At 29.3% G+C, this 21,670-nt stretch overlaps 3 protein-coding genes and 1 pseudogene across 5 annotated transcripts in view; 2 read left to right on the top strand and 2 right to left on the bottom strand.

Moving 5' to 3' along the window:
• The first annotated feature begins 348 nt into the window (after positions 1–348).
• LOC149061170 (uncharacterized) lies at positions 349–6,316 on the top strand (annotated as a pseudogene).
• Positions 6,317–8,928: 2,612 nt separating this feature from the next.
• On the bottom strand, positions 8,929–9,570 carry LOC149061169 (uncharacterized). Its single transcript, XM_089230863.1, has 2 exons — positions 9,538–9,570; positions 8,929–9,462 (listed from the first exon to the last, which is right to left on the bottom strand). The coding sequence occupies exons 1-2, from the start codon at positions 9,568–9,570 to the stop codon at positions 8,929–8,931; spliced, it is 567 nt and encodes a 188-aa protein (XP_089086989.1).
• Positions 9,571–15,497: 5,927 nt separating this feature from the next.
• On the top strand, positions 15,498–15,950 carry LOC107170058 (uncharacterized). Its single transcript, XM_015520066.2, has 2 exons — positions 15,498–15,549; positions 15,742–15,950. The coding sequence occupies exons 1-2, from the start codon at positions 15,498–15,500 to the stop codon at positions 15,948–15,950; spliced, it is 261 nt and encodes an 86-aa protein (XP_015375552.2).
• A 1,318-nt stretch (positions 15,951–17,268) lies between these two features.
• The window catches only part of LOC107170059 (ABC transporter G family member 20-like), a 68,088-nt gene continuing 63,686 nt past the window's right edge, over positions 17,269–21,670 (bottom strand). For 2 of the 3 annotated variants that reach the window (XM_089216221.1, XM_015520067.2), the window contains exons 14-15: positions 19,628–19,714; positions 17,269–18,285 (exon numbers count right to left, since the gene is read on the bottom strand). In XM_089216221.1, the coding sequence (XP_089072347.1) occupies positions 18,056–18,285; positions 19,628–19,714 (317 nt within the window). In that variant the 3' untranslated portion in view covers positions 17,269–18,055. The remainder of the gene's footprint in view (positions 18,286–19,627; positions 19,715–21,670) is intronic. The other variant, XM_015520068.2, reaches the window with a different exon arrangement.

The following is a 21,670-nucleotide window of genomic DNA, read 5'->3' as shown; positions in this document are numbered from 1 at the left end:
GATATTAATCCCAAGGTTACTTCAAAAATGAAAAGAAAGAAAAAAAATAGTGAAGCAGATGATACTCATAGACTTTTAGAACTAGAAGAAAAAAAAATTGCCATTCTGCAACAAGCACAAGACACAGAAAATAAAAAAAATGAGGACCCAGACGCTCAATTTCTTCTCAGTATCCTACCATACATAAAAGAATTTGATCCTTTAGAAAAACTCTAAATCAGAAGTCAAATTCAAAATGTAGTTCTAAACGCTTATAGAAAAAAAAAAAATACATCGGGAAACCGCTCACAGCTTGAGTCTATTCAAAACATTCAGACCGACCTTCTAAACCAGCCAAGCGTAAAAAAAATGTACCGTCCATATCAGGAAAGTAGTTTTAATTCTACTCTAGGACAATCCCAGTGGAGTATGTCTGATAACGTTGATAATACGCCAAGAATTGCGGGTATGCAACAGGCTAGTGACGTTCTATTGGGAAATAATCAATTCAACCAAGATTTTTTTAATCTTAATCAGCAGACGTTTTAAACACAAGTTTAAAAAAGTCAGTAACAAAATAAAAATATATTTACTTATATAAAAGTGAATATATTATAAGATAACATTATGATTTAATTTATGTTTAATTAACAGTAATAATTTTATTTTTATTGATTTTTTACCATTTTATATAATTAAATTTATTTTAAAAATAGCTGTTCTTTTAATTTTTTCTATTGATTTATAAACTTTAATTGACTTACATTATAGTTACATACAACCTTTCAGCAGGAGATATTGGTTTTTTGAAATTTGAAATCTTCTTTCTAATACGATGATTGATTTTACTCAATATAAAATCGTAAGTATTAACTGACATTCGTAAATATTCAAAAAAATTATCCAGTGATTTTCGTAAATCAGTATTATAAATGGTGATATTCACCATATATTAATCTGCGGCGATTAATAGGATGAATACCAAACCTTTTTTTTTTTAATGAATTCCTTAAAATTGGGTTATCTAACAAAATTGATAGACGATTTATCGACATGATTATAACTTGGAGTATAAAATCGAAATGACGAAAAATAAGATAAGTATTTATATTTTATACAAAAACGCTCGCCGCTCATCGCCCAATATACACACTTCACCGCTCACCACTGGTCGCCGCTCGACGCTTGCCGCTCGCCAATGTACACGAGGCCTTAGTATTCATTGCCCGAGGCTTATACTCAAAATGGAAATTACCTCGTGCATATTTTTTATCTGCTTCGTCAACTAGATGTCTTGAATTGAAGAATTTAATAAGTGATGTGATTGAAAAAGCTTTAGAGGTAGGATTAATTATTACTGCTGTAATATGTGACCAAGGTAATAATAACTGTGCTGCTCTAAAACAATTAGGATGTACCAAGGAATCTCCTTATTTTGAAGTAAATGGTAAAAGAATATTTTCCATACTTGATATACCTCACATTTTTAAAAACTACAGAAAAAATTTTTTTTTTTAATAATTTAGTGTTTGATGGAAATGAAATATCATTTAGTGACATAATAACATCCTATGAAATAGATAAAATGAGTGGAACAAGTAGAGCATTGCTAAAAATAACGGATAGTCATATTAATCCAGGTCCTTTCCAAAAAATGAAGTGCAAACTCGCTCTTCAACTGTTTACTAACACTGTAACCGCGGTTATCCGGTTATCAAGACATGTGTAACTACAGGACAGATTAAGTCTACAACAGGTGCATATACAGCAAACTTTTTAAAGCATATGAACGATTTGTTTGATTACTTAAATAGCAAATGTTTGTTACAAAAATTAAAGGTAACATTATTATCGAGGGCACCTCATAGACTTTTTATTATATTTTTATTTTAAAGTGAGTTATGAGTATTTTAAGATATACAAACAATTTACAATTTTAAAATACACATAACTCACTTTAAAATTAAAATATAATAAAAACCCTACGAGGTGCCCTCGATAATAATGTTACCTTTAATTTTTGTAAGAGGTCATTTTACTCTAAATTTTAAACTAACGGAGCTAAACGTGATCTGCTGAGCATAAAATTTGCTATGTTACACACTTGTAAGACGGAGACAACATATGCGGGTGTAGCGTCCTCTTAATCTATGAGAATACGGAGTCGGCCGCCGGACGACAATAATATTATTTTCACAACGACTAGCTGCGCTAACTATGATCACATAACTAAACCAAAACATAGTTTCCAAATTCTACGCAGCCGTTGGCTATCTATGTATGTTTAATCAATGGCAGCAGTGAGTCCGTAGTGGTAGGTACTGGCAGCTGCCGTGGTCGGCTGCGACGGTGAGTTGGTGGTGGCTGTTAGACTACGGCAAAGACAGATACCACGAGGTTTAAAACTGATAGGGACAGTTATTGATATCATAGCCTGTCGATCGGTTTGAGCACGTAGATCTCGCCCGTGACTGAGGACTGGGAAGGTGCGGATGTCGACGGTGGTGATGGTGCCGCGGTTAGGTAATAAATAAATGCCTATCACCGACTCCCTTCGCGAATGCCCGGGATACCGGGATATGCATGCTTTTCGACGATGCTTACTACTTAATCGGGGTTCACCGTCGACATGGTATACGACCGGTATACGGTAACCCTTTGTATCCACTAATAAATAATAATAGCTTCTATGTGTTATTAGAGCATTATTTATGATAATTATTTTCGTGCTGCGGTTTTGGCGTACTCACGATCGCAATCATTCAGTACGCGTGCGCCCTCTATTGTCCATTTGTTGGACATGCGGCCTGCCGTTTCGTAGCTATCGTTTATCGAAAAGAACTATATACAGATACATGATATTGTTGTCCCGTTACAACGTAAATACGAAAATATGCGTTTGAAACCCTATTTTTTTTACATTAACACATTCGAGACGAATCACGTGTTATACGCGTGATACCATATTAAATATAGAAGACGGAATATTTTCGCTCTATAATTACCTTACGGACGAGCGGTTTTTACTATTTTTCGTAAAATTATAAAAATTGTATGACCTGGGCGATTTGTATGATTTAAAAATCATTTTTTAATTTAGAATTAGTATTTTCTTTTGATACGAAAATAATTTTCATAAAATAAATTTATATTATTTTTCTTAATAGCTAAAAAATAGTTGAAAATATCAACAAAAAAAAAGTCGACCACGCTTTATTGTATACTTTTACAGAAAAAAAATTTTTTATTCCTTTTTATATAATATATATCAATACAAATTAGATGTTTAGTTAATTTTTCATAAATTTAACTGTAAAACTATCAACTTATTTATAGAAAAAAATAGTAATTTGAAATACGGTCAAGTGATAAAATATACATTTGATACATAATACATATTATAAATGTACAAACATTTAACATAATATAAAATTTAATTTGAATTTCCAGTGGAATTTTTATTTGTGATAAAGATTGAAAAACTTGTAAGGAATCTTGTATTAAATTTTTAAATCTAAGATTTAAAAAAAAAAATTTTTTATGAATTTCTAGCTTAAAATAATTTGTGAATTTTCGTGATTTTTACGTATTTTGACAAAATTCAAACTTTGAATGCTTATAAAAAAAAATTGTAACTATGAATTTATTTTATTTTTCAACTGCTATTGTAACAATATGTTAAGAGCCTTGTATTAAATTTTAAAGCTTTTCTGCCTAACAAATAAATTTTTATCGATATTAATTTAAAAAAATCTAATAATGATCGAAAATTTGAAATGCCTATGAATAGTTCAACTTAAGTCGAAATTTTTTGAAAATTGCATGGTGGATAGAATATACTTATATAAACATTAGGTGAAAATTTCATGTATCTATGGTCATTTGTTTTAAAGTTACATCAAAAACCAAAATCGATTTTGTCGAAAAATGAGTGTGCGTAAAATTTCCCGTTTTTCCCTTAATTTTTAGTTTGTTTTTCTCAATTATTTAGAAAAGTATTAAGAATTTTTTACTTTTGACCCCCCAAAGTACCAACTAGATTCACTTTCTGATCGAACGAGGTACTGAAGTCAAAAATCGAAGCATTTTTACTGCCCCAAAACGTGATGACAGACACACAAAAAAAAAAAAAAAACACTCATCATGGTAAAATCAATACATTCATCGCTCCGCTCAGAATCTAAAATATATAAGAGTGTCTAATTACAGTATTAATCATACTTATTACCACATACCTGTGACGGTTATTATGTTATAAAAAGATGGTAGGTAATAATAATTATATTTACTCGGATGATAGCATAATATACAAAATGATAATAATATTTATGTTGTTTTTTCAGTATTCAGTAATCAGTTGATTTATGATTATTGACTTCTCAAATTTGTCACTTTGCAGTTGTCACTTTTTTGTTTGTTGTGTTGAATCAATCTGTCTATAATGACTTAATACTTTTTTGAAATGTAAAAGTAATAAAAGTAATAAAATATGCTGTGTGGTCAACTGTAATAATATGTATAAAAATACCCAAAATATTAAGTTTTACACGTTTCCTAATCGAAAATATGAAAAGGACCTAAAAGAAAAATGGATACGCGCAGTTAACCGTATGGAGTAAGTACCTTTGGTGTTTGATTAATATTCTATAGTTAGAGCACACATTTGAATGTTAAGGCATTCGTATCTATCTATAATTCTTGAATATTAGTACCTATCTAGATTCATATCAGTTACATTCAAATTATATTATTTAAAAAATATGTACACCGACAATCCTATTAAAAATATGATTTTTTTGTTGTTAAATAACTTAAATTCAATCAATATTATTGACCGTTACAATATAATAGTGATTCACTATTTCTATGTTCATAATTAATATTATGAAATCTAGCTATGAAAAATAGGTACCTAACTATAGGTATAATAAGGTTATTTTAGAAAAATGTTTGCTTACAAAATAATAGGTTTATTTTATTTTTCAGGGTAAATGGAAGTCCATGGAATCCAAAAGTGCACAGTGTGATTTGTAGTGCACATTTTGTTGGTAATGAGCGGTCAAATGATTCTCGTAGCCATTCTTATGTGCCTTCAATTTTTCCAGAAGTATACAAGCGAAAAATAGTTGATTCAGTGCAGTCTTGTTCAAGGTATCAACATGCCCTAAAGCCCCATAAAATTAAATCTACTTCTTCTGCTTTGGAAAATACAACAGATTGTAATTTAGATGACATGTTAACTGATAATCCTTGTAAAACTGTATCTACTTGTGATGCTAGTACTCAGGTTGCATTTGAACCTGTAGAATCTGTTCAGTTTTCTTTTGAATGTTCATTTGAAAATCAAAATGTTAGAACTCAAGTAACTTCTCCAAATGTATGTCGTGCTTTTTATAATATCTTTATATCTACCTCTGATAAATCTTGTGGTCTAGATTCAAGCAGTAAATAATTCATGCTTATCTTGTGATATATTTCATGGATTTAATTCAATAAAAAATGAAAATTCACTCAAAGACTTGACTGGTACTACTTATAAAGTGTTCGACCTATTGTGTTCAATGCTACCACAAGTATGCAATAGTTCTACAATTATAAATGATAGACTATTAATATTTCTGATAAAAATAAAACATAACTTAACATTTTCAGCAATTGGTGTTTTATTTAGTATACACCGTACTTCTGTAAGTAGAATTTTTTTCCAGTGTTTAGAAACATTAAGCATAAAAACAAAAAATCTAATTTTTTGGCCCATTAAAGTGCAATTAAAGAAACTTTACCTGAAGGATTTAAAAAATTATACACTAATACCCGCTGTATTATAGACTGTACTGAAATTAAAGTTGAACAACCCCCCACAATTGAACAAAGAGTGTATATGTACTTTAGGTACAAAGGCTGTTATACTGTAAAATTTTTAGCTGCAATCACTCCCAGTGGAGCAGTTTCGTTTATTTCTAAATGTTATGGAGGAAGAGCTAGTGACTCATTTATTACCAATGATTCAGAATTTTTATCCAAATTGGAACCAGGGGATCAAGTATTAGTTGATAAAGGCTTCCCCGGCATCAAAACAGACTGTGAAAATAAAAATTCAATATTAGTCATGCCTCCTGTATTACATCATGGGATATTCACTGAACAAGAGATTCTTGAAACATACTCCATTGCTAGCATCAGAATCCATGTAGAAAGATTCTTTGCTAGATTAAAAACTCACGGAGTGTTCGATAAAATACAAATAGAGCTTCTACCTCATATAGATGATATTGTTCATATGTGCTGTGTTCTGACAAATTTACAACCTCCAATAATAAAAAATGATAACAAATGAAATTTTGATTGTGACTAATTACAAGTGCAATACGATTTCACACTATTTCATGTTACACCCCCCCCCTTTTTTTAAAACAATTTATGTTATATTGTATACAATAATTTTTATTCAACAACTGTATTACCTTAACCTTAATTAATCAAAAAAGAAAAATTATTATTCTGTTTTTAATAATTTATTTTTAATAATATTAACATAATACTTAGTTATAAGTATGTATATCTTATATTTTTTACATTTGCATTATTTTGTATGTTTTTTTATATTTTTATATTTTTAATAGTATCGTTGAAACACACTCAATCTTGGTAAATAACATTTGAAATAAAAACATTCTACTTTTAAAAGAACTTGTTTTAAAAAATATTCATCTTTTTTTATAGTTATTAATAATGGATCTATAGTGTTATATATAAATAAATCACATTCATTTAACTCAGAAACAAACATTAAAATCTGGCATTGTGTATAATATTGATGAGATGGCTTTAATACTACTTTTCCATTTTCATACTTCAAATATTTTAAGTTTAGATTTCCTGTGTCTTCATACACTAAAGGTTTGTTTTTGCAACTTATAGGGCATTTAATTTCCAAGATTTTATTTATTTCCCCATTTTGAGATAAAACCAATGAATCTGGTGATGCACATAACCAAGGGTATTTGGAATGAATTATAAGTCCGGCTTTTATTGCTTTTTTGTTGAAAATTTCACAATATGTTTCAATAGCTATCATTTCAGTTTGTGTACCATATGCTGTATTTGACGCTGCTTTACCAATAAATTTCACATCATTAGAAATAATTTTAACAATTTTTTGTTGATTTGATTTTTGATCATCTGACATATTTTTACAAATTTTTGTTTTGTGGCATTTAGTTGCAGAAATCCTTACTTTTCTGTGTTCTGTCCATTTGTTACAATTTGATTGTTCCAATGTGCTATTGAAAATAGATGTAACTTTTTTCACTACAATCATATTAAATGAGTCGAGTAACATAGCTGTGATGTGATCACAACTTGATTGATTCTCGAGAACTGAATTCATTAACCTATCATTTTTCATAAAATATATTTCTTCCATTTCAATACTATCTATTATTTCATTTAAACACATTTTACATTCTCTATCATCTTCTGACATTAGTTCCTCTTGTATCAACTTATTTACACCACAATTAATTGACAATATATCATAGGTATTAACCAAGTCATAATGGCTAATACTTAGTATTTCATTTTTAAGTTTTTTTTGGGGTGGAAAGAGCTGTTCAATTGTTCTACCTTTTTTATATTTTTCTTCCCCCACTTTTGATGGTTTCCCTTAAACCTGAGGAAAATCAGTTTTTGAAAAGCTATCTTCATTGTTTATATAATGTATTAATGCAGCAACATGCTTGCACTTTTCAGAAGCTCCAGCTGGACAATTACAAAAACATCTCTTTATGGTTCTGGTATCATCTAACAGTTAGATTCTAACTGTATGAATAAAGTACCTATATGGCACACGTGTTAGTAATAATTATTGAAATAAATTAAATTCTGTATAAATGAATAACCTACTTCTAGTTTAACTTGCCATGGGTGTAATGTGACGGACGTTTGTCTTATAATACTTGCTGTGATCACAGAAAAATTATTTGGTGGTCTCACTTCAGTAACAAATGTTACATGACCACTATCGGCTAAATTTAAACCCTTACTATTTGTAAATACAATATTACTATAAATATTTTGAAAACCGCACTTAATTATTATGTCCTTTATGTTAGACATAATACAATTTTTAACGAATTCAAATCAAAAGCTATTTGGAAAATTAAAAGTTGACATAACTAATTAGGCTTCTATGGTTTTTAATTGGTTGACTGTAATATCAATTTTAATAATACAATCTGATAAGAATTAATTTTTTAGTACCTATTCTGGTCTCAGAACCATGGGTAAATATTAATAAATATTAATAACTAATTAACCATGCCGTTATGATACACATTGCATAGCATTCATGTTTATTCTAATCCACTCAGTAATGCGTGCATTCACCACTATGGGGCGCTCTGTTCAATAACTTGCACGTAGTCTATAGACGAATGTTTTCCCTGTACCACCAGGTCCATCAATGAAATATGCGTTAGGAACACTTGTATTTTCAAGGATCACACATTTCATAATGGTGCTTATAATATCACGCTGTCCTTGATTTGCGCTGTCAATCAAATCATGTTGAATTGATAATGGTAATGTATCTTGTTGATTTGATTCGCTGTCTATAATAGCAGCATCATATTCTGGTAAACCGATTGATTTCAATGTGTGACCATGCAATTTTAATGTTAATGAAATATCTGATAAGGTTTTTACATAAGCAATAATGACATTTGAAACTTGTATAAAGTCTTCACTCATTGCGTCTTTAAATTTTTCCCATAAAACGTTAGTTTCATATGGTCTCTGAAAAATACATATATATTCAAACATTTATCGAATTTGCTTTGGCATTTGAAAAATGGAAACTTCACTTAAACAACGACACGACTCTGAATTATCTGATAGCAAATTTTGATGTTTAGCTGCCTGTTTAAAGAGAGGACATTTTATATCATTCTATGTTCTAATGTCTTCGAATGATTTAACACCAATAACGTGGAGTAGAAGTAATCTTAGATAATACCGTTCACCATCGGAAGGCGATACATGGTACATTCTGCGAATGACTGGCTGATATTTAACTCGTTTTTTCCATTGCTTCCCATTCCAAACATAATGCATAGGTGTTTCGGGATAACTATATGGACTTTTAGTTTGTTTATGGTTATTTAAATTTAACCATCCTATTAGTGTAGTACTTTTCAACTCTGCGTGCATTAATGCTTCTGCTGCATTATCAATGGTGAAATACACTTGTTGTTGATCGGGTAAATGCACGGCTAGACGTACTACAGTATGTGATTGCTCATGCATACTGTATGAAAATATTCTATAAGCTGCTTCTCTAACCTCACGATTCACTGATGTTTGGTCTACAGTTACTTGGAGATTAGCGCAGTCATGACCTTTATAAATATATTTATGTAAGTATTTAACACTGTGGACAATTGCATAAATTTCAACATTAATATGAGCTTCAAAATACTTTAACTGAAAGGGATTATATGGGACAACGTATCTGTTATCAATATCAGTATAGCATATATAACAACAGTAAAATAATACCCAATAACCCGCCACGAACATTTTGGTTGTCATATTCTCCATCTGAAGATCGAGTGTATTGTATATCATGTAAAATGTTTGGGCTCCCAAAAGCAAAAAAATCTAATTTAGCATCACAAGGTTTTGGTGATTGGTGTAATTTGTCTAGAAAAATTGCAGTTCATGAACATTCACCAGAACACTTACAATCAGAAATCAGTCGAGGCCTTTTTATTAAAAGTAATCGGGTCAATATAGATGTACAACTTACTCAGTATGGTAATAGACAAGTTGCTGATAATCGAGAAGTAGTTCGTGCTATTGTAAAAGTTTTACATTTTGCTGCCCGACAAAATATACCATTACGAGGTCATTCTGAATGTTAGTCATCTTTGAACCGGGGTAATTTTATTGAAATGTTAAAGGTAATTGCTCATCATAATACACCTCTTACAGTCCATCTTGAAAAGGTGAATAAAGTGAAAAAAAATAGACTTACATTTATGTCTCATGAATCTCAAGATCAACTTTTATGTATATGAGTGAAATAGTTCGTTCAACAATATTAAAAAATATGAAAAAAGCTGGTCTTTTTTCTGTGATTATTGATACAACAACTGATGTATCTAATCAAGAACAGTTTTAATTTGTTGTTCGGTTTGTTAATGAAAATGGTAAAATTGAAGAACGGTTATTGGCGTTAGAAAGAGCAAATGATGGTACTGGGCATGGGCTATTTGACCTGTTTTGTAGAATAACAAGTAAATACTTTATTGATTGGAAAAAAAATCTCTGTGCTCAGGCATATGATGGTGCTGTGGCAATGCAAGGGATTTACTCTGGTCTGAGAACGCTTATACAACAACAAAATCCTAAAGCCATTTATGTATGGTGTTTTGCACATCTTCTCAATTTAGTTGTAGTCGATACATGTGACTCGTGTGTTGATACCAAAAATTTTTTGGGAGATGTACAAGCATTAGTATTTTTTATTAAAGCACGCAAAAGAACTTCTGTATTTGTTGAGTGTCACAAAAAAAGGTATATAATAATAAAAGAGTTCAAAGGATGAAAAGTTTTTCTGATACTCGTTGGACGTCCCATGATAGAGTTTTAACTGTTATTTTTGAGAAATATCAAGCATTAGTTGAATCTCTGAAACTATTATCTAATTCATCAGATAGATTGACAGCATCAACTTCTAGAACATTTTTGAATACAATATCAGAATTTAAATTTATATTATGTTTAATTTTTTTTTTTAAATATTTTTAATGTTACTACGCCCTTGTCTAATTATTTGTAATCAAGAAACATTGACTTTATTGAGGCATTAAATTTGGTTAATATTATAAAAGAAAACCTAAAGAAATTGCGATCTGATGATTCGTTTGATGATTTTTTAAAAACTACCAAAGAATATGGAAAAGTAAATAAAGTTGTCAACTGTGATTTTAAAGAAGTAAGAAAAAGGACAAAAAAGAAAATGGCAGGTGAAAATGCAGTAGATGAAATTCAAGATCCAGTTTGCCATAATTACAAAATTAATACTTATTATTCTGCTTTGGATCAAATTATCACATCAATAAATGAAAGATTTAGTCAAGCAAAAGAAATTATGAAAGATCTAGCTTTATTAAACCCTGATCGCTTGTTATGTAAGTCTCAAAAACTTCCATTAGACAGTTTTGAACATATAGCTCCATGGATTAGTGTAGATGAAAGTCAATTAAGAACTGAGTATATGCAACTGAAAAATAATATAAGTCAACTACTGAATGGAATGAAATTATCTTCAGAACTACATGCATCTAATTTAAATATGGATGTTGAAAATGAAATATCAAGTTCAACTGAGGAGGAGATTTCTGATAATGAAACAAGTGAAAAAGATAATGTCTCAGCTAAAATATCAGTTACCACAATCATTGAACTTTTGTTTAGCTATGATTTAGTTTCAGCAATCCCGAATATATAAAGCTTATAAAGCATTGGCCACTATTCCATCTTCAATAAAAATTTGTTTATAAATGCCCTGCTTATTGTGTAAAAGTTTTTAACAATATATAGTAAATACATTTTCTTTTAGGTCAAATTAATAAAAACAAGGTTGCGATCAACTATGGGGCAAACAAGATTTGAAAGTTTAATGCTATTAAGCTGTGAAAAAGATATCCATGTTGACATGAATGAAGTGATCGATACATATGCTAGATCAAGTGAACTCTTACAAAAGTCATTATCAGGGCTCGGGACTTTATGTGCTTAAAATCTTAAAAATATGCGCATACATATGCACCAAAAAATATCAAAATATGCGCTTTAATATGCATTTATTTTTAATTAAAAAATACATACTTATTCAAATTTAATTTAAAAAAAATATATCTTGTACATATTACTAAAAATTTATATTTTATACATACTATATTACTAAAAAAAAATGTAAAAACTGTTGAATGGGAGGTCTTTGGATTTTTCAACTAATAATCATTTTATAGTTCTAATTATGTACTTACTTGCGTTACACTGGATTATCAAATGCTTTTTTATGTTCTCGACTTTGAAAGACCTTCTATTATTTGTAAGTAAAGTTATCCTTATCGGTATTATTGATGACAAAATCATGTAGATAAAATTGATTAATTTACTAAAAATATGATTTTACTATTAATGTTTGCAGTTATTTCTTCAGGTAACATAAATTAATTTTGAATATTCATATTATTACCAAAAACTAATACACTATAATGCCCTGCGTCACCATTGCCAGAAAATAATAAATTACACATTATAGCACCAGAACCATAATCTACAAATGCATTAAGATCATTAGATCTATACACACGAAATGTATGACTTGAATAAAGTCGACTAATTCATTCATGTTCGACGCAGTGTTGCCAGATTGTGCGGTTTATCGCCAAATGGGCTATTTCGGAACATCAAATGGCGGCAGAAATTAATGAGTTGCGGTATACCGCAAATTGGACGATTTTGTATCAACTAATTGACTACTTTGGGCTTTCAAAATGTATTCAAATAATTATATAAATTAAATGACAAATGATCGTTCACCTGTAAAAATTATGAAAAAAAGTTTTTTCCGTTATCATACTAGTTTGTGTCATAGATAGATAATATTATCACAGAATAACATTACATTATTATAGTTATTATTATATTATTAATAATAATTATTATTATTACATTATTTAATAATAATATTCTGTGATATTATCTATGCTTTGTGTCCTGATTTATTTACCTACTTACATTGTCTTACACCATGGGTAAATATGCAAAATACACTCGACACTATGTGGAGAATTGGGAAAAGGAATCCAAGTTTAAAGGTAAATAGTAAATACCAATTATTATAAACTGACTTTATTATTATAGTTGATCAATGTAAAACAAATACTAATTTAAAAATATTTCAGGTTGGCTTAGAAGGGCTACTGATATCGAATCTACAGACAATGATTGCAAAGAGGTATATTGTAAGGTATGTAAAGTTGTTCTTAGAGCTCACCGTGGTGACTTGGTTAGTCATGCTAAAACAAAGAAACATGAGCAAAAACCCAAACTCTTACTGCCTCAAATACAGCAAAAATTGAGTTCTTTCGGTAAAATGATTATTTTCAAAAAATATTTTGATATATCATGCAAATATTAATCAGTTTATTTTTTTTAAGGTATATCCAATATTGTATCTAAGGAAAAAAATAGTTGATCTTAAATTAGCAGTACATATTGCTACACAATCGGCATTGAGAAGCATTAACCACCTGGGAGAGCTTTTAAAAGTATTTGGTAAAGGATCATGCAGACTGGTGCAACTCTATAGGGGTATTTACACCATATAGTTTATACTACGTAACCACCGGTAGCACTGCCACGATTTAAGATATACAGGTTGCACAACGACCTATGTTTAATAGCGTCCCGCAGTAACTTTAAAAATGACACTGTAAAACAGCTGTCAAAAATAGAGCATTAGCGCTCCCGGTGTCGAAATAAGCAAAATTCCTATGGTTAAACATCTTATATTATTATCTATTTCGAAATTTTGCCTCGCTTTATTTATCATTTGATTCAGCTTCTGATTTTATACTATTTATTCTATTATTATACTTGAACTTGGACTTGAATACTTTATTTTATGTATAACAATAAGAAAAAGACATAATCTTATATAATAATTTAAAATAAAACTAATTTCCTTAGATAATAATAAAAAATTTCCCTAGCTGTGGCGACACTGAAATACAATTTTTTTGAAGTGTCAGTTCTTGAGTCACAATATTCGTCTTCGTTGTGCAACCTGTGTATCTTAAATCGTGAGCGCTGCACAACACTGCTCATTATCAGTTATTAACTACGCAGTACGTGGTAACTGATTACGACTTGTCGAAGTTTGCGAGTGCCACTCCAGTGGCGGCCTGGCCAGGTCGGCGAGTCGGCGATCGCCGACTGGGCCTTTGGCTAAATGGGCCCTTACAGCCAGAGCCATTACCCGATTGAGATTATATTATTTTAAATGTTCATAAATAACTTAGTTTGTAGATATTATCTTAAATCGTGTTAGATAGTCGTATTGTGTTATTTTAAAAATAATGAAAGGTCAAATTTGTGGAAAACTATCTTGCAAAAAAAAAATGGACATGAAAAACTTATAAAATTGAAAAAAGTAGGGGAAACAAAATGGAACAGTAAAGATGGAGCTTTAAAAGCAATATTTCATTCTGTATATGAAGAAAATGATAAGAGGGAAAGATATATTTGTTTACTAGAAGTACTACACTCAATAGGTTATGTTTCTGATGAAAATATTGATAAACAACCAAACGTGGAGTCTGAATTACCACCAAAAAGGTTAAATACAAATTCAATTTGTAAAAAATGCATACCATGTGTTATGAAATTGCTATACAAGTACAATTTTTATACATCTGCATTTACCAATTTATACTTGGTATACAAGTATATTTTAACACTTTCATGCACCCAAGTGCATTGTGAACGGTCCTTTTCAAAATTAAAAATTATTAAAACAAGACTTAGGTCGTCATTGAGTCAAGAACTATTAGAGCCACTTCTATTAATCAGTATTGAAAGTGACAAAATTCCTGATGTACAAGAAATAACAACCTGTTATGCAAAGTCCTCTTTAGAATTACAAAAATTACTCTTGTACTAATTTTATTTATTATTTATGGTTCATTTTATTTTAACTAGTTGATAATGATATTAAACATTTACTTACAATTACTTACAGACTTATTTGATCATTTATTAATTATTATTTATTAAAATTTATTAAAATATTGAATATTCTTTTTTGAATATTAAATATTATATAATAATGCGGTGGTAGACACTCAAAAATTGTTTAACACACACAATTAATATGAATAATATTAACCAGGTCCTTATATATTATAATATGAAGTATCCGGTATGTAAACTAGTAGAGAATGATACAAATACCTATACCTATTAATATTATAGTATATGCATCAACAGCAATGTTGAATAAGTAACATTATACATATTTTGTTATTTGTTTTTATAATGCTAAAGCCAAAGGGGTAAAGTTAATTGAAACCTAAATAAGGTACTTACAAAAATAGTTACATATTATACATTTTTTTGGAAGAGGGGGGGTAGTAGAACTTCAAAATGATTAGGTATCTTTAAAAATGTAAAACTGTAAAAAGGCCCATAGCCATTTGCATTTGCACATTTGCAATTAGTCTTATTGGTCAGGGGCCTTTTTAAATTCTAGCCGACTAAAAAAATGAACCCAGGCCGCCACTGTGCCACGCATATGTTTTTCATGAGTTCTGTTGCTGCTAAATGTTAATTCAATTTTATATTTACTTTATTACTTACTAGTTACTCATTTACTTGTTACTGAAGTACAACATTTATTTTCTGAGTATCATTAGGTACAATATTAAATATTTTATTTAATAATGCCTCCGAAAAATGCCTTTAGATGTGTTGTGGGTGATTGTAAATCAAAAGGTATGTACTTTTTCGATTTATGTACAAACTATATTAATGTTAAATTTTACTTATCTATGCATTTTAGTATAATTTATTAAGTAATGTTTTATAATACGCTATATTCCAATATTATATAAATGGGATGGTACATAGTTTTTATAATTTTTCAAACCAGGTATGTTAAGTTAGTATTATTTTAACTTCATTTAGAGGTGATATGTCATCGGTTTCCAAATCCACGTACAGATATGGAAAGGCTTAAAACTTGGATGAAAATTGTTGGATTAGAATATGATGATCCCAATTTAGTTTATGCCAAAAAGTTTATTTGTTCTCTTCATTTCACTAGCAATTGTTCGAGTATTGGCACCAAACGACTTAACGCAAATGCGTTGCCGTCACTGTTTTGTGATAATTAATCCTACACCTACCATGAACATGATATTATAATGTTTCCTACCCACGAAAGATGTTAAATTTTTTTATTAATACCTATAATCCTTTTATTTTTTTAAAGGTTTTCAAACATTGACAAAATTTTTAGAAGAAAGAGGAATCATTACTAACAAGACATCTCAATCAAAATCCTATTGAAAATTTGTTCGGTGCAGTCGGAGCCTTGGCTGGACAACCCAACTAGTCACTAATTCATTTCTGCCTACAAAACATTACTGCTGAATAATTTAATTTCGTCTCAATCTCCAGGAGCTAATTGTGAAGACTTCACAGAAGACTCGTTGATCACCTATAAACATTTCTTCTCGTGTAATCTCGAACAATCTTTGTCAGTTGAATTATCAGTTAGTTTACCAGTTCAAAGTAGTAGGGAATTGAATGATACAACAACAGAGAATTATACAAAAACTGTGAAGAATGTCTAAAGAAAATTCGCACAAATCAAGTTTCAAAAGATCAAGATTAGATTGTAGCCAGGGACTACCAAGCTTGTAATAGATTATTATATTATTATTATACTATTATTTTTTATGATTTTATTATAGATTATTATATTATTATTATACTATACTATTATACTTATTACCATCATAAGTTACTTAAAATTGATTCTAATCTACTAAAAGCAGAAATGATGGTAGCAAAAAATTGCATATCAAAAGAAGAAGGGTATTTTGATGAACTAATAAAAATTGTTGATGAATCAGTACTACCAAATGTAAGAAAAATGTTGAAAGTAGCATTAATATTGCCGGTTACTACAGCTACTCGTGAACGTTCCTTTTCTGCTATGAGGAGAATAAAAACCTGGCTGAGATCTAGAATGGAACAAAATCGTTTTGATAATTTGGCAATTCTAAACATTGAAAAAGATTTACTGAAGAACTTGAACAAAGAAAAAATTCTTGATGAGTTTGCTAAAAAGCCAAGAAAATTAAACTTGTAATATTATGTAATGAATTATTGTATGACTATATTTTAAATCTAATAAAATATTGCTATTGTATATATATATACATTTAGTTAATATTGTAATTAAAAACCAAAAAGATATCTATAATATAATAACTTATATACAACAAATATAGGTTATAACTAAAAGTAAGAATTTTGTTTGTAATTTTTATAGGGACTAACCCCCCCCCCCCACCTGTTTTACATCCGTAAATACGCTCGTCGCCGTCGTGAAAACGGTCATCAGTCATCACTATAATACACAATACCATTTATCTATATATTCTAAAATCAATGCTTATACTACAGGAATTAGGAAATTAAGTGTACGAGACAATTAAATTTTATTAACAGAAACAATAAAATACAATAGGTATCTACTATATGTACCTAATAATATTTAAATATTTAATAATAATAAATTAATTGCACATTTATGATTAAATTCATGAAAGCGTAATTTTTAAATAAACATTCCATTTTCATATAAGGTATATTATAACTATATATAAGTATGAGTATAACTATAATAACTTTTTTTCCATTCACTTTTTATTGATTTTATAAACAATTAAATGTCAATCAAAATCGTATGAAATAAATAATTATTATAATATTTTCACACAACTTGGAATTCTAGGTAAATCTGTTCTTATGAACAGAATTTAATAAATAAATAAAGCATTTTAGCTGAATTCCGATGTATAGCAACAATTATAATACAATTATAATTATTATAATCATTTAATAATATACTAATACAATATAATATTATTATAACTTTATAAAAACAGAAATTAAACATGCGACGCGTTTATACATAATATTATATTTTATTATTATTGTTTGTAAATAAATAAAAAATCGTCTAAAACGTTACAACTGCTATTCATGGGGTATAAGTATTATATAAACAATGTAATATGTAAATGCATGTATTGTTTTGTAGTTGCGATCGTGGAATATTGGAACAGGATTCAGCCGGAACAAAAACAATACAATACGGTCCTATCTAATTACGTATCCAAGTACACTACGACTCCTATCAAATTTGATAGGTAGGTATTATTATTAAACATAAAAAATATTGTTATTGTTACGCAGATTACCCCTGTTAACTCTTCGTCCACACATCACGTTTGAGTTTTAGCATTACAAACGAAACCAACGTAAAAACGAGTATCCAAGAGAAGATCGACATGAATCCAAGGTAAACGGACGGATGCTGGAGGCCCAGGCCCTTAGCGGTCAGTGACCTCAGGCTTTCCGTGGACATCGTCAGCGGCAAATAAATGCTGATGCTGCGTAAAAGGTAGTGGATGCCCTCAGTTGGCCACATAAGTCCTGAAACAGGGATGTTTGATGAACATGGTGTGGTGGCAACAGTTTAGAAGCCGCTAAGGTGCAGACTGAGCTGATTACCAAATACAGTTTCGAGTCAGTTTATATTCAAATCACCGTTTTAGTAACATTAAGGGAATTGCAAACGATCAGTTATTTCAACTAAAATGTACCAACATTTTGTCAATCATATAGTAACGTGATTACATTTTTGATAAGAGATTTGATTTTAACATTTTATGTCTGGGTACCTACGTTCTATAATTAAGGCCACTATTTTAAATTTCATTCCCCGATTCCTATAAAAAATGGTTTGTAAGTTTACAATTCATGGTATTTCAAATGTTGAATATCCGAAATTTTTTTTTATTACAGAAGAAAAAATATACAATCTGTATACATTAAAAAATAAATAAAATACAATAAGTAATAGTGTTAGCATTTACTTATTTTAACTATGCTGGACGGTTTGAGGGAAGGTAGCGTCCATTGACATTACTTCCAATATGAACTCAATGTAGTTTGTATTAGTGATCGTAGCCATTTTTGTTTGAAGCGACGAGAAAGGTTTTAAGGCAGTGTTATAGATGCTAGGTTGGCAATGAGAGGATTATAGTGGTTTATAATGTTTTTGTGAAATTTATTATAATTATACGATGCCAGTATTGGTATCGTTGGAAAATTAAGATCATGTGATGCAAGAATCTATTACTTAACACGGGCATTCATGAGGATACAAAGGCTTATTGATTAAAATTATTGAAAGATTTTTAGGTTAGAGTTTTTTTAAGAACTCCATAGTTGAATACCCTACGTCATTAAAAGTCGTATCAATTGCTTGTAAATTAGCATTTTATTTTCTAGTGAGATTTTCGAACGCAATTGGTCCACTATACTTTATGCTCATCTTAACTTGAAACTCTAGAATCTAAATACTCAAATGTTATAAGATTCTATATAAATTCTACTTACTAAGTACCTAACGTTAGTTTAGTTTTTTATGTACTTATCGAAATATTCTGAAATATACCTACGTACGTATTTCAGAACATGAAATTATTTATGTTGATATTTAAAAAAATTGTCTACAAATATTAAGTTTTCTATTGTGTCGCCCTAAAAGTTCTTGAAAATTTTTCATTTATAATCCTGGATGTGTAGTCATTGATTAATTCTATCCTCCTCCTATCACCTAAAACGAAACCAAAACTACAACCTAGATCGACTATAATACTTATATGCTCTTTTATTGTTATTATCATTTTTATTTAAACATATTTTATATCGGGTTGTGTTAATATAATAATTATATTAGTTAATATAGGAATTTTTGATTGCTAATTACCACATAAAAATTTCAACAGGAAATTAGTTCCGATGCCCAGGAAAGCTGCTTCCGTCGTCGTCCTGCAGATGATGGCCGTGAAAAAACCTGTGGACCAAAAAACATTGTTATAAATAATGTCATTTAAGTTTTGTTTGCGCCGGTGAATTGAAGAGTGCACATCCCGTGATACATTGGACTATTTTTTGAAACGTATTGAAATGCTGTTGAAATGTATTATCATAAAATAGTATAATACCTACTATTATTAATATAATTCTATAATATACAAATTCGTATCTATATTATAGATAGATAAATAGCTGTAGATAACGTGGCAATAATAATATTATAATGTAGATGTAGCTTATATTATAATAATGTACACAGTACCCATAGGCTAAATGGAGCATACGAAAGCTGTGCCTAAAATTCAATGGATATTTTTGTTGTTGTTGACTACTCACGAAACCAAATACTACTGTATTAGTTAAAAATATAAGTAGAAACTTGTTTTGAGTTGAATAGTTTAAGTACAATTTAACTTTCAAAATAGTAAGATATTAATTTCTATTTCATTCTAATGAATTTCAACAAATGAGTAAAATTATTCTACATTGATAATCACAATATGAGGTATACAGTGCCGGCCCACGATACGGGCGAACGGGGCGCTTTTAATATACGAATATTTTATAAATTTTAGCGTAATATTTATTCAAATTGACAATAATGTAGCTAAATGACTAAATTATCTATGACAGAATATTCTGTTATATATTTTTTTTCATAGTTTTACTCCACTTTCCAGTTTTTATTATTATATTACAAATAATTTAAAAATAATATACAATGATATATAATCATTAACTCGGAAAAACCAAAGTATGTGTTACGGCCGATACGTCTATAAATTGTATCCGAATAAGTTTTGCAATCCTTTACCTATCCATAAATATAAGAATTTTAAACAAAATATGCAGGTAAGTATAAAAAGTATTAAATGTATTATGAAGCATTTGATTAAGGGCGCCTTTCAAAAAATTGCCCGGGGTGACAAAATACCTTGGGCCGGCCCTGGAGGTATACAGCAATATTTATTATTTTATTATCTGTATATACATATAATAAATTGTCCTGGATGATTTATCATTGCCTAGACGGAACTATTGATGCTATAAGTATGAAATTTGGATAGTAGTTTCGTTTTGTAGCGTAGACACCCACAAGATAAGAATTTTTCGAAACTTTACTTATTCGAGGGTTAAAAGGGATAAAAAGGATGAAAATGAAAAGATTACTTTAGCCAAAACCGCTTTAACTATGAATAAAAAATTTAGTCAGTAGTTTCATTTTACGATTAAAAATCCCTAAGAAAGGATATTTCAAAATTCAACCCCTACAGGAGTTATGAGGAATATATAATATAAAGAAGTAAAATTGACCATTTGTTCGGTTTAATCTCTGAAACTAATTAACCGTTCTAAATTTTTTTACCATCAGAAAGCTACACTATCCTGTGGATCTATAGCCCTTAATTTTTTTATTTCAAATTTGAGAATTTTTATAAAAATAATAGATATGATAATAATAAATATAAATGTATTTTTGTTTATTTTGGTTATACAATTTATTGAATTTAGTATGGATGAATAGAAAATTAGCAATTTGTTATTAGGTACAAATTTTGAAGATTGTATCACATATACAAAGTTAATAATGCATAAAAACATTATGATTGAATATAATTTTAATCCTGTGTTTTATATGATTGTGTTAAAAATATTTAAATATTTAATAGAAATTAAAATAGGGTGAATCCACAGGAATTTGTCACAAGAAGTATTGAGCATGACTAGCCGAATATCAAACGACGAAATAAACACAAATTTTGAATCATATAGAGTTGCTTTTTAGTAGGAAACGAAGTGCACGAGGATTAGCTAGTTTTATAAAAAATTGTGAATTGTTTATGCATTTCTTTTCATTAAGAAATATTTTTATAAAAAAGTGTTACAAATATGAGTTTATTTAAATTGAAAATTATATGTAAATATTAAGTAA

The sequence above is a fragment of the Diuraphis noxia genome, unplaced genomic scaffold (genome assembly GCF_037042655.1).
Source record: "Diuraphis noxia isolate RWA-SAM2 unplaced genomic scaffold, SU_Dnox_SAM2 contig0001, whole genome shotgun sequence".
NCBI lineage: Eukaryota > Metazoa > Arthropoda > Insecta > Hemiptera > Aphididae > Diuraphis > Diuraphis noxia.
The sequence above is the reverse complement of the archived record's forward strand: the minus strand, read 5'-3'. Positions and strand labels throughout refer to the sequence as shown.